Here is a 13,532-nt window from a genome sequence, read left to right on the forward strand (position 1 = left end):
ACCAAACAGTAGAGTTGGGATGCTTAATTTTTTAGGACTACTGTTTCTGACATAACTGATTTCTAAAAGGTGGGAAAGAGGATATTTCCTGTGATCAGTGCACAGTTGTCTTACTGATCTCATGCGAACTGAGCCTTATTTTAAGCACTGATTTAAAATCAGAGCTCTTAGTCTGCCCACTGAATGAGCAAGAGAATTTGTAGTAGAATAAGAATTTCTGAAGTGTCATGCTCTCAGTTTGTGAGGTCAAGTGCCAGCATAATGGTTCCAGAGAACTGAGATTAGCCTCAGAACTGGATTTCCTGCCTGGTGTTGCTGATTTCCAAACTGCTGTGGTTAGTCAGCAGTATAGAAATTAAAGTCCTTGGATGTCTTTTGCAAAGGATGTGACACCATTTGGTGTAGCTCACCACTCCTCAGAAGTTATCACAGCTCTCATACCACAGTGCATGGGCAAATAGTGAAGAGGATCAGTGTGAGCTATAGCTTGGTGATAATGGTGTCTGCCACCCCAGACTTTCTTCTGTGCTTTCTTCATCTCGATCTATCATTTTTTACTACTCTGCTTCACATTATGAAGTGTTGTGTATCTACAGCAAAAAAGGACAAAACCAGTCTGAAGTATTGCTCTTTAAATAACAAGTAAATAAAAAGTGAAAAAAAGATGACAACAATCCAGTGTAGCTTGTGTACCAAAGAACAACCTACAGTGAAAAGGGAGGTATGTTCCATCAAGGCTATACAATTTCTGTTCCTTGTTTGAAGAGGCTTTGGAGCTATGGTGTTTATTCTTGCCATGGCTCTTGGTTTCCACCGCCATAGCAAAGTCTGCAGTCTCTCAAGAGTGCTATGACAAACAAGGTCTTTCTTGTCATGACAGCATGAAAGATTTCCCAGAAGGGTCTGGGGAAGGCTTGTTTTCCAGAGGCAAAATAATTCCAGTCACCTTATTGAATAATTCCAATCACCTTATTGATGTCTAGCAGATGGCTAATCTGATAGGCAGAGCTTCTACCTCTCCAGGATGTTCAGTGTGCTTGGGAGCTGGGGCACACTCCTCAAGGAGCTGCAGTTCCCAGCTCTGTACCGATCACCCCACATGCCCCCTTGGGCTGCTGGCCTCTGCTGTGCAGGCTTTACACACCCTCAGAAGCACAGCTTGTGATTAACGCGGTCTGTTGGCAGGTTTGCCTCTCTGAGAAAAAAAAAAGAAGCGGTAGTTTTCTGTCCAGAAGCTACAGTCACACCTCAGACTTTTGCTGACAGCACAGAGGGAACCTAAAAAGTGAATGGTCACAGAAATGGTTCTTCCACTGCCTTTGAGTTCCTCCCCAGCAAAGCGCTTCAGCAGGGCAGTGGGTAGCTTGTATTGCTGCTGCCAGCAGTGCATGTTCCATGCTGTGGATAAAAACCTGTGTCACCAGACCTGGCCTGGGTTTTGGTGGTGGAAGAGACTTAACCAGAAAGGAGATTGTTTATTTTTTTTAATTTGCTTGACAAAAGAGTTTTTCCCATCTGGCCCCGACTCCATGGCAAGGAAAACTGCTTTGCTGGGATGAGCATGGTTTTAATTTAATGAGACCATGAGGTGGTGATTCCTCTTCTTTGATCAGTAAGAATAATACTTACTGCAGGATTAGTAATGGCACTGGGAGAAATAAGAAGACAAGTAAGGATTTCCATAACGTGACTGGACAAGTGAGAAGGGCAAAGTAGATGAGACAGGTTTTAACACCATATTGTGAAACAGGGTGTTGTTATAGTTGTCCTGTTTGATAGTACTGGACAAGGAGTTCAGCCTTTTCCCAGGATTGTCCTTCAGCATACACATACACAGTGAGAGCTCGTGCTCTGAAGTTGTATTTTTTAAAAATGAACCTTGAATGTGAATAAACAGGAATGTGAAGGATATTATGATACATTCCCTGTCTAAAACTGTCATCTGGCTGAGGGGACGCTTTGTCCGTTCATCAAGTGATCTTCTGTTTATCCCCCCTGGGTCTGCTGCTGAGCTAGTTGAAGAGGCCTTTTCTTAGACTCATAGAATAGTTTGGGTTGGAAGGGACCTTAAGATGATCTAGTTCCAGGAGTTCATCTGATCTGAAAGGACAGTGAAACATGTGACACTTGAAGGTTGGTTCCTGTCAGTGAAAAATATTTTTCCCTTTCCTGAAATATAGTTTTTCTCTTAAAACTAGCAAGTTCCTGTTTCAGTCTGCTTAAGTGTCTGTACCACATGGGATACTCTTTACTAGCAAAGGTGGAGAGGCAGTTTTCATGACTATCACCTGAAAGGAGTTTCTAAAAAACCATTTACAATTGTACTGCATTATATGTTCTATAATACTTGTAGCTTCAGATTATGACACTTTTAGATCAGAATGTTTACAGCTTTAGAGAACTATAGGAGGTAAGTTTTGGAATTGCACTTAGCTCTGTCCTTGCTGTTAAGGACCTCGGGTACATAAGGAACGCTTTTTAAAGCCTTGCTAATTATCCTGGTCTGCACAGAAGCTGTTCCCAAAGCAGTTGTAATGACCATACGTTCACTGATGCAACTATAATTTACATCTGGAGTAGCTGGGAATGATCTTAATGGTATAGGTTATTTTCATTATCTTGCTAAAAAGTAATGTTAGCATTTCCAGTAGCAGGACTGTTTGTAAGTTTGTAACCTGATTCAAGGACAAATTTTCCTTAGACAAGAGTGGGAGAATAAAGTTTCTGTTAAAAAATAGGACAACTAACAGCAAAGGAGGAAAACACAACTGCAGGGAGTGAACTCTGCTGTGTAAGCCCTGTGGCTTTTTACTCAAGACCAAGAATGGCATCTCTCCTAGTGTCAGACCATTTCACTGATGACTAAAGTTAGTAGTTTGTGGTCATGTCACAATGAGATGAATGATATGTTCACGTACCAGCTACTTATTTTCAGATCAAATATAGCAAGTTGGGAGTTCCTCACCAAGTCTATACGTCCATGGTTTGAAATTTATACGCATAGCTGCATTTGAGTTAGCAACATCCTCCTATCCCTGCCCCACAGTTCTGAATAAAATCTCAAATCCTGAAGAACAGCAGTGGATTTTTACATACAGCTAAATGCCCATCTCCTGACCCCCCCAAAAACAGTGGTTAGGCCAAGTTACAGTATTAAAGCTTCTATAGAAGAATTAATGTTGAATCAGATAGGATGTGAAATAAAAAATATAGCAGGCATCATGCACTAAATGCTCTGCTTTGTGTGGAAACGTATTCTTCACAGTGCCTTTGCAGTTTGGGTGTTTTCTTGTTTTTGTTTTTGTTTTGTAAACTGATCTATGAAATGGCAATCATAGAAAAGAAACCCCAAACCCTGGTATTTTTTAATTTTAAATGAAGAAGTTGGAAAATTCAGAACAGCTATAACTGAAGTTCTGGTACTGTCAGCTAACGTTAGTACGATGCTTTATTTGTAACTGTCACATGGCCAGCTGTGGCACCTCTCCTAATGTTGCCCCTTCCTGCTCTCAGTACTGAGGTTTCTTCCTGTCTGAGAGCACCACACTGCTCAGTCACAGGCTTTGAAGCTGATGTGCTCTCTTTCTAACTTCAGTTTGTCCTCTGTGTGCTGGTCTAGTTCTGTGATGGTCCCTTCTAAAGCCTTCTGAGTTCACCAGTAGTCTGGGTCTGTAAAACTTTCTCCAACCCATGTATATCAAAATGGTGACTTCTACAAAATAAGCATTATTCTGACCATATTATTGCTGTGGAGTTCCCAACACAGAAATGCCTCCTCTTTATAAATGTAGTTGTGCATTCAGAGCAGTTACCATTCTGCTAGCTTTGATGTTTCAGGCTCATCACCTTCCTGGTGCATACAGTCTCCTCTAACTATTAGTGACGTTGGTTACTTCGTACTGTTTTATCTCTGCAACGTTAAGTACAGCCGATACTAATACTAACAGTATTAGTAAGCATAGCTGATACAGATACTAACAGGACTTGTAAGCTTTAAAATGCTTTGTGAAATGAGAATGTCAATGGAGGGCTGTAAATTTATCATTTTAACTATGCAAAGTCCTCAGTTGGTCATTGCCTCTGTAGACCCTGATGTGAATCACTTTTTTATCAATGTAAAAGCCTTTTCCCCTCTAAGCACAACAGTCCAGCTGAGCACATGTGTAGTCACCATACTTGACACAGCAGAACCTGCCAGGCTGGTTCCACATTAATCAGATTTTCCCTCTGATGTTCCCTGTCTGAAGAAATTATTTCCCATTAAAAAGGACACTTTTACCATCAGCGGATGCTGCCACAGTGGTAAGAGCATGGTCCTGATAAAGCTTTAAGGTAGGGTGGCTGCTTACAGCTGGTGTCTTATGCATGCAGGTGACAGTTTTCGTAGCCCTGCCTGAAATTTGACATTTATCAGCAGGGGTTAAATATTTGTCTCTGCTCATCCTGACATCTTGTTCACAAACCTTTCAGTTAAAGACTGTGTGATTCGAAAATGTAAAAGTACAGGAAAGATAACCTCCTGCCTGGTATTTGTGCAGCTCAGTAAGAGTTCACCAGTACCTCAGCCTACCTCTGACCCGTTATCTGTGCTTTATTAGAGACATTATTCATCTGTAGACTGTATCCCTTGTTTCTGCTTCTCCATTTCTTGTATTTTTCTTTCCTTTTCTTGTGTTTCCTTACTTTCTCACTCTTACGCTTTTTGTCCTTTGCTTGTCTTTTATTTCACACCTTTCCTCCTCTTCCGTTCCACTTCCAACTTCCTCTTCCTCTCCTTCCTCTTCCTCGTTTGGTCCTATTGAAGTTGAGCCCAATGCCGGGACACCACGTCGTAGACCTCTCTCCTTCTGCCCTTGCTGTGCCCATGAAGGTAATGTAACCTCACACGCTCCCTGTTCTCCTTGACCACAGCTGGGTTGTCATAGTAACGTTAGTCAGCTAATGAACACAAAGCCCCCAGCCCTGTCCCTAGCTCTTTTCTTGCTGCGTCTCCAAACCAGCCTTCTCAGTAGCAACCTGGTAAACAGCTTCTCTGAGCCTATGGCAAGTTATTAAAGAATACAGTATCCCTTTTGCTAGTCCCAGCTGTGCTAGGGAAGGTATAGCGACTGGGGGGACATTGGGCAGCAGTGGTGGGAGCAGGTGTGTCATACTCAAGTTTCTGTTTTCATTTGGTGGATTCAATTTCTCTGTACCTCCTGAAAAATACTTAGAAGGTGGGGTACAGGAAGACAATCTGCTTCCTTAAATATGGCCTTTTAATTAGTATATATGGATTAAAGGAATACTGTGTCTTTATAAGGATTGGTTTGCAAAATCATCCTTGAACTTTAAAAACCAACAAACCTTAAGCTAGAACAGTTTTCCTTCATCTGTCTTGCTGAGTGCATTCTTTAACTGTCCCAAAATGGAGTGTGTTGTAGAGTTTCCATTGCCAAGGCATGGGGGAAGGGGTTGTTTATGTGTTCATGGTGTAATTTTGCTAACCATTTACTCTGCTTTCCATGGTCTCCCTCACATCAGTTGTCAGTGCTCCCTCTCCAATCCTCCCATTATTTCTCTGCTCATTGGCTGTTTAAAAATACTGAATACTTACTTATTTCACAGGTCAGTAGCATTGTGGTTTTGGATTTTTCTTAGAGGCATTTGTTTTCTATACATCCTGGCATTGGGAAGGATGGAGAGGCTTCCCAGTGTTTTCATGGCGCCATAGCACTGGACATCTGCATGTACGGTTTCCCTCTCCTGTCGCCACACGGGCATACTGTGCAGAGATGCTCAGAAAGGAATGCTTGTACTGAGCAACACACCACAGAAAGTCCATGGAGCCAGAGGCTCTTAGGGTGGTACAATAGGTCTGGGATTCCCCAAGGGCCTGCTCTTCTGACTTTTCATAGGCAGATATTCTCAGCTTAAGGCACAGTTTGACAGGGGTTGCAGGCTCTCCTTTGCTTAGCTTCAGGCCTGCGCTCCTCTGAGATCCTAAGGCTGGAGGCAGGGCACAGGTTGGAATTAACCGTTAGCCATTAGTGTGGTACTTGTGAAGTGTTTCCACAAGTTTGAATAGTAAGCTTGCTGTTTGATTATTTTTAGCATCAAAATAACTATTTGAGAGGTTTTGCTCTTGATGTAGGAAGTGTACGTATGCTATCCATAATAACAGACATAGACAGGGATGTTAGTTGCTTTAGGATGCATTGGTTATGTGCAGTGCAAGCTGATAGGATGCAGCAACCTGAAAATGCTGTTGAGCTTGATTTGAGGCCTCCAATTCCATGCAGGCAGGCGCGTTGTTACTGTTCTTGATGGTGTCTGATACAACTCACAGCATTCATCTGCAGGTAGTTCAGAGTGGAATCGGTGGCCCAGGCCAGGAGATTGCTGGGAGGAGCTTCCCTGGTAAGCTCTTACATTTGATAAATATCAACAGAAAGTTTTGGGAACAGCATTCTGCAATTTATTCCACATAACTCCTGACAGATATGAGATTCATCACAGGATTACTGAGTTAGTTTAGGAGTTAGTTTTAAAATGAATGGAATGCCAACTAGGATTTCTGTAGTACGTGGCCAAGGCCCAAGGTATTTTTATTCTGCTTTGATATTAGCAAATATCTCTGGGGATTCCTCTTCTTTCCAGTGCTGATGTGCAAATAAGTAGTTTCTGTGTTCACTGTTGCAGAGGGGATCTTCAAGATGGGTAGATACACGTGGCTAGGAGGAGCAGTCAGAAAAGATGTATTGAGCTATTGAAATAAAGAAAAGTCAAGATGTTACTTGTGGCCAGTAAAGGAAAAGATTGAGGACATGCAACTGAAGAAAATAAAGGCAAAACACATGGAGTGCCAATTGAGTCTGTTTCTGATGAGCGTATATTTAAGTAGCTGGCATGTGAGGACTTACAAAAGCTCTTCTAATGAACAGAAGAGTGGAATGCATACAAAAATCTGGGCTTTCTGCAGTAAGAGTGAGGAAGAAACAAGCAATCGTAAGAAAAACAGATAAAAATCAGGCTCCAAAGAGAAAAGAATCCTTTTGGAGGTGACTTGACTCTTCTATGTGCTCTAGGCAAACTGAATGGACCCGTCTTGGGAGTGCTCTGGCAGCAATCTTGCTCGGCTTTCTTTGCACATTTTGCCCCATTGTTGTTTTTGCAGTTCAGGCTTGTGAAGATTGCAGGGCATAACCTGAACACTTACCAGGTTTCTCTTTTGGCAGGCATGGGTAAGAAGGATGATCCCAAGCTGATGCAGGAGTGGTTCAAGCTGGTGCAGGAGAAGAATGCCTTGGTTCGCTACGAGTCTGAACTCATGATATTGTGAGTGAACGTACAAAGCTTCAAAAGGGGGATTTTGTTAGGAACAGTGTTGGAAGATCTGTCAGTATTGTCTTCCTGTCCTCACGCCAGGCAGAGACGATGGCAAAGGTGACTGAATTAAATGCTTCCAGCAACACTTAACAAAAGCAGAATCTACCAAAACCGGAAGAAGTCACACATTTCTACAGAGCCAGAAAACACTTGCATGAACAAGACTTGTTTTTACCCCAAACCAGCTTGGGAATGGCTCAGAACTTTACACATTCATTCATACTTCTGCATGTGCACAAATAATTGGAGCTTTCTTTTCTTACTGCTATTACTCCTACTGCCACTTTTTCTGAAATGTGATTGGATTCACATCTCAGCTGAGAATCAGCCTATGATACTCCTGACCTCCCAGCATGGGCATCCGTAAAGGCAGTGGCCTGACGTGTCTCTTAGTTAAGTCACTTTCTCTACAGAGCGGGAAGTAGCAGCAGATACACAGAGGTATCACACATCTGTTTGTTCCTTCACACTGTTTTAGACTTAATCCCACCCATAATCCTCTCAGCTTTCTGCATGGCACTTCCTAGCTGAAGGCAAAGAACCTGCGATGCTGAAAAGTACATTTAAATCTTTAAAACATACAGTTATATGTATCTTAGGTGTTTTAAGAGTTGCTCCAAAACAGATTGGTAAGATGCAGAGCAGATATGTGGAGGGGGATCAAAAATTGAGAATGGTATGAAGCAATGTATGTTGTATTTTAATATACCCAGAACTTGAGTTCCTGATGTTTCCCTTCCAGTGCTCGGGAGCTAGAACTGGAAGACAGGCAGAGCCGATTACAGCAGGAACTCCGGGAGAGGATGGCAGTAGAAGGTGAGAGCAACAGGGAATATTCTGTAGACTGTATGTGTGTATTTCTGGCCTTGTGTATGCTGATAGTTTTTGATCTCTCTGTAGATCATCTGAAGACAGATGCAGAGCTCTCAGAGGAGAAGAGGATCCTGAATGAGATGCTAGAAGTAGTGGAGCAGAGAGATTCTCTTGTGGCTCTCCTTGAGGAGCAACGGCTTCGAGAAAAAGAGGAAGACAAGGACCTGGAGGCAGTCATGCTTTCCAAAGGTTTTAGCTTGAACTGGTCCTGAGCTTGACATGTTTACCTCTGCTGATGTGTGTTGTCCAGTTGGCCTACCCTGAGTTCGCCAGAATTACATGGATAGGAAGATGTTGAAGGGGAAACCTCCGAAGGGTCCAACAGCATGCAGGGATTTGGTTTGAAGCACTCAGAAGCCTTTTGATAAGCGTGTTGGTTCCAGAAGCTTAAGTTTTACTTGTCTGCAAGCCGAGTTGAAGATAATGAGTTGAGACCGTGGAGTCTCCTTGAGGTCCTATACGATGGACTCTTACTTTTGTGTGTGGTAGGAGGGAGAGGAATAATCCATGTGTGGGGAAGGAGGTTAAGGGAAGAAGTACCCTTAACTGGATTTATGGCAGTCCATTCCTTTCCTGGTTTTACTATACCAGTTCTAATAAGAGGGAGGGAAGTGGCAACCCTCTCTGGAAAACCACAGCAGCCTGTAGCAGCCTGTAAAATGGAGTCACCTGTCCAAGAGAGCTCCAGAAGCCCAGGGCAACACTTTCTTTGCTTTAGTCTTCCTCCCCACCAAAGAAACCTGCAGTTGATCATTATGCACAGATATGAAGAAACATGAGACAGAAAAGATACTACTAATATGCGTGATGGAACTCTCTGCCTCCTGGTTTTTAGAGAGATGTGGGCATCAGAGGACTCTCTCCCTATCGTAGCCTCCTAAATCTTCTTGTAGGGAAATAAGGGGAGAAGAAGAGAGACAGAAGATGCCCTTCTGCTTCGCTACACACTGGAGAGACAGCTATTGCTGGCCTTAGTCTTCATGGCCACAGCTCAGAGGCTTGTGGGCTTCTTTGTTCTGTTTTTGTTATGACTGTTTTGACACTGGAAAATACTGACTGTGTGGGACAGTGGTGTGTGCTGGGGCAGGGGTGTTACCAGGTGGCATTCCCTGGCTGTTAGGCCCCAAAGAGGAGAAGCCCTTAAGTGACTGAACCACCATTAAGACTTTTCAGTGTTTTTATTTTCTTTTTCCTCTATATTTTGTTTTTGCACATTGGAAACGAAGCTTAAGACCTGCCTGGGCCCTCAGTCACTTTGACCCTTTATTGTCAATTAACTTATTTTTTTAATACTTGAAAGAAGATTCATTTTTGTATCTTTTAGGAAAAAAAAAAAGGATGAGTGATGGGTGTGTGTGCCTGCTGCATCCTACAACTTCCACTTCTAAATTACTGGATGTTGTTACCTGTGGCTATTTATTAGTGTTCCTATTAATAATTTGTTACACATATTTGATTTTGGAGGGGAGTGTTTTAACTCTGTTAGACACTACTGCGGATTGGTCCCTGCTTCACAGCAAGGGCAGCCTTTATGTACCCACGGATGCATCCTGACCTAGGATGCAAAAGCCAGCACAGTCATGGAGTGGTAAGAATCCTTTTGTGTTCCCAGCATACTTCTCTTCTGCATCCCAGAATTCCCTCTGTTGGACTAACAAATTCATAATTTATTTAAATTTTACATTTTTGTAACAAGAAAGCCAAAACTGTGAGGTAGAAGTATCCCATATGTCTCTTTCTCACTGAAAGAGGGGACCCTTGGACTCCTGAGGTATGGCTAGAGGGACATCATGAAAACAAAAATAGCACATTTCCTGGTGCATCTGCTGGAAGAAGCTGTTGGCTCAGCTAGAAAAGCTGCTGCTTTTCAGCCAGGAGGGCACTGACTGTAACCATATATTAAGCAATGAGCAGGATATGCACTGAGCAGTTCGGCACCATTCACTGTTTGACAGACTCCTTGAGCACACTGCCCCCTTAGCTTGTCCCGCAGAGCTGAAATAGTGCTGTGCATTGGGTATGCGTCCCATCCTTAATGGGATGCAGTAAGAGGTTTTCCCTCTTGGAATGCTGACTTTGTTCTTGGTAAAGAAGTACTAAGCTTGCTCCCCAGTGTCCTTGAGAAAGCGTCCCATTCCCAAGTGTATCCATACAGTGTGCTGACTCTTTCAGTTTGAACTTAGGTTGTTGGTGCAAGGCACCCAAGCAGGGCTGAACATCCTTCATTCTTTTGCCCCAGGACAGAAGTTTGCATGGTTTCTTGCTGTTGACTCTGCCTTCTTCAAAGAGGTCTTCTGTAAGCCAGGCTCTACAATTTGTATTCACCTCTCACTCAGGAGCGTACCTCAGGCTGAAGAAGGATGTGTAGGACTGTCCCCAAGGACTCAAGAGTGCTGCTGGTTCCCTCAGCTGGAAACATGTTTTTTCCACCTCAAGTGTCCTCCTTTTTATCCCCACCTAGTGTTTTCTGCAAAGGCATTACAAACGAAATCCAGATGCTCATGAAACCAAGCAGACAGGGAGCTGCAATGCTACTGTGCCTGTTAGCAAGTGATAACCTGCTACATCAGCATCACAGTGCTGGCTTACCAACAGGATGTCCTGCAAACAGAATTCCCCCATTTGCCAGTGCAGGAGCCAGCTGCACAACTCAAATTGACAATGGTACTTTAGCCTGCATTTGAGGGGCCAGTGGGAACTGGAGAGGAGGAAGGAAGGAAGAGGGAAGGTAGATAAACTTTATTGTAAGTTGTCTTAGGCAGAGAATTGGCCTCAGTCCTCTTCATAATGCACTAGGTATAGGGACTACATCTAACTTTTATCAAAATATCATTGAATGTGAGCTGTAGAACAGAAAGAAATCCTGAAGAAGAAATACCAGATCATTACTTTTCCCCTTCTTGCTGGGGGATGCTGGCCAAAGAATGATAAACCACTTGAGGGTGTAATGCCCTACTGCACAGGAAAACCTGAAGTCTTTAGGTTATGCTGAAGGCCTCCAGCAGTGAGAATGAAAATGAAGAGCTAACATCGCACATACACAGCAATTAAAAATACATGGAATGGAATGTTAAAAGGCCTTTTTATATCAAAATGGTTGTAAAAGGCACAACTTGTATTTGCTGTTCAGTTGCACTTTAAGAATATGACTTGCATATCAGATACTTGTTTTTTTTTTACTATCTGAATATTTTTAAGTCAAATTTTGTATTTTTAAAGCTGAAGAAGGCTCTTGTGACCACAAGATTTCGTATTTGTATAAGAATCCAAGTAGGATGTTCTAGCTCTTTGTGGTGCCCAGGTGTGCAGCAGCACCTGACTCAGCCATGTGCATTCAATGACGTGCATCCATTTTGCGTATGAGGGGAGGCCAGAGGCCCTCAGTTTCCAAGAAGTGGGCACACGGGGGCATCTGTCCCAGTGGTACATGGGCCGGAGGACAGCTGAGCTTGGAACATAACCTGTGTTCATTATGACAAGGGCATGCTGAGGATGGGGCAGGCACTTCAGTTCCCTGTGGGGAAGGGAGGAGGGGGATACCGCTTCCTGCAGGGAAGGGGAGAGAAATGGGGACGGGGGAGTGAAGACTGCCAAAACAACTGACCTGCTGTTTTCACAGTACCATTTTTGTTTTATAACTCTTCTGTTCCTTTTAACCATGTTTTCATTCAAATACATAAAATGGCTGTAAAATTCTGAGCTTCAAAGAACTGATGTGAGGGGAGGTGACAAGACATTTCAGCTCCAATTTCCAGACATATTCCTCCTTTCAGTTAAGCAACACCCCATGGTCTTGCTAGGGCATGTTACAAACTGCGTTGCTGAAACATACTTTAGAGCAAAGTGCAAGTTTTAAAAGTCTGTCCTCCTCTATCCATCTCTGCATTTTATGTAAATATTTGTTTGTATGTAAAGACACCAGTGGATCCTTGGGTTACCCCCATGGTCGAGAATCTGAGTTTTGTGCAATGCCTAGGCCTCTCTTAGAACACAGCGCTTGCATAGAGCTAGTCACCACACTTGTGTGCACTCTGGTGGTTTTTAATACTTTTATACATCCTAATCCTGAACATTATGAAGTATTGTACGTGGTCTAGACTGCATGTTCTAGAGGCAGCCAGCAGTTCCCTTTTGTGAGAAGACGCTCACAGCTACACCCTGTTTGGTTACCATTCTTTTAAAATGAGTTTTCAATCAAGTATTTACACTGGAGACCAGTGGATGAGAAAGGTGTTGCATTAGAAAACCTCCTGTGTACAAACTGAGAAGCCACAATAAGGCTTTATGGGAATTTCAGTCATCTCTGTCTGCAATAAAGAGAACTCTGAAGCATACTAAAAACCAGCCTGTATATAGTTCACAGAGAAAAGAGACTGCTGGCTCTCAACTGCTGCAAAATAACAGAGATTTTCCAAAACTTCCTGGTTTTGGATTGCTCAAGAGCACTGCTATAGGCAGGGTAGCGGGGCAGGTGAGGATGTTACTGAGAGCAGATGTGAAGGGGAGGATGCCATGTTCTGATGGCATCGCAGTAATTTAAATACTCTGTATCTGTGTGTGCATGCGTGTGTGTGTGAAGTCTAATCCAGGTGAAGGGATCTGCTTTGGCATCTTCCCTTTTGTATGAAAGTGAACTCTGATATTCAGATTGTTCAAGGCTTTTACGGTTGGCATGTATGGAGTGTTAACAGAAAAGTGTATTACCCTACCTGTAAAAAAACAACTCTGTTCCAGCCTGTTTTCTTCTGTTTGGTTGTGTTCTACCGTTTGTTTTTATGCACACTTGCTTCGTTGGTGTTGAGATTTTAGCACCTCAGATGGCCAACTGAACTAAAAAAAAAAAGAAAAAAAATAAAGTCATTAATTATTTTTTCTTTTTTTGTTGGTGGAGTTACCGTTTGTTTCCTTTGCATTCACTCTTACAGATGATGATTAAAAAGGAAGCCAAAGCTGGGAGCTGAGGGAAGGCGATCTTGAGATGAGATAAAAACTCAGGTGTTAAAGGGCCTGACTTCAGTTTCTTTTTTGCTGGAATGCTCAGAGCCCATCTGAGTTATATGAGATACAATTGGATGTTGATACATCCCCAATACATGCGCTTCTTTTCTCCATAGTTTACATTGTTTCTTCAGATTCTCTGTGCAGAGAACTTGCAATAAATAGCCAAGATGGGGTGTAGGTAATGTAAATCGAATTGCAGCAGCTAGGATTTAATTCCTGTAGCTGCAGCTCACTTCCTTAGCTTGCGGTACTAGGATGAGCGCCTTACACTGGCACAGCAGCATTCAGTG

General features: G+C 42.8%; 1 protein-coding gene across 21 annotated transcripts in view; it reads left to right on the forward strand.

Annotated features, from left to right (window-relative positions):
• MICAL3 (microtubule associated monooxygenase, calponin and LIM domain containing 3) overlaps positions 1–13,115 on the forward strand; it is a 186,742-nt gene extending 173,627 nt beyond the window's left edge. For 16 of the 21 annotated variants that reach the window (XM_061363936.1, XM_061363939.1, XM_061363935.1 and 13 more), the window contains 4 exons: positions 4,805–4,870; positions 7,218–7,317; positions 8,111–8,184; positions 8,269–13,115. In XM_061363936.1, coding sequence (XP_061219920.1) covers positions 4,805–4,870; positions 7,218–7,317; positions 8,111–8,184; positions 8,269–8,453 — 425 coding nt within the window. In that variant the 3' untranslated portion in view covers positions 8,454–13,115. The remainder of the gene's footprint in view (positions 1–4,804; positions 4,871–7,217; positions 7,318–8,110; positions 8,185–8,268) is intronic. The other 5 variants (XM_061363942.1, XM_061363946.1, XM_061363951.1 and 2 more) reach the window with 1 other exon arrangement.
• The last annotated feature ends 417 nt before the right edge of the window (positions 13,116–13,532 follow it).

This window comes from Neopsephotus bourkii, unplaced genomic scaffold (assembly GCF_033783945.1).
Source record: "Neopsephotus bourkii isolate Nb327-2 ecotype Australia unplaced genomic scaffold, CSIRO-AGI_Nbou_v1 NB_1183, whole genome shotgun sequence".
NCBI classification, from domain to species: Eukaryota; Metazoa; Chordata; class Aves; order Psittaciformes; family Psittacidae; genus Neopsephotus; species Neopsephotus bourkii.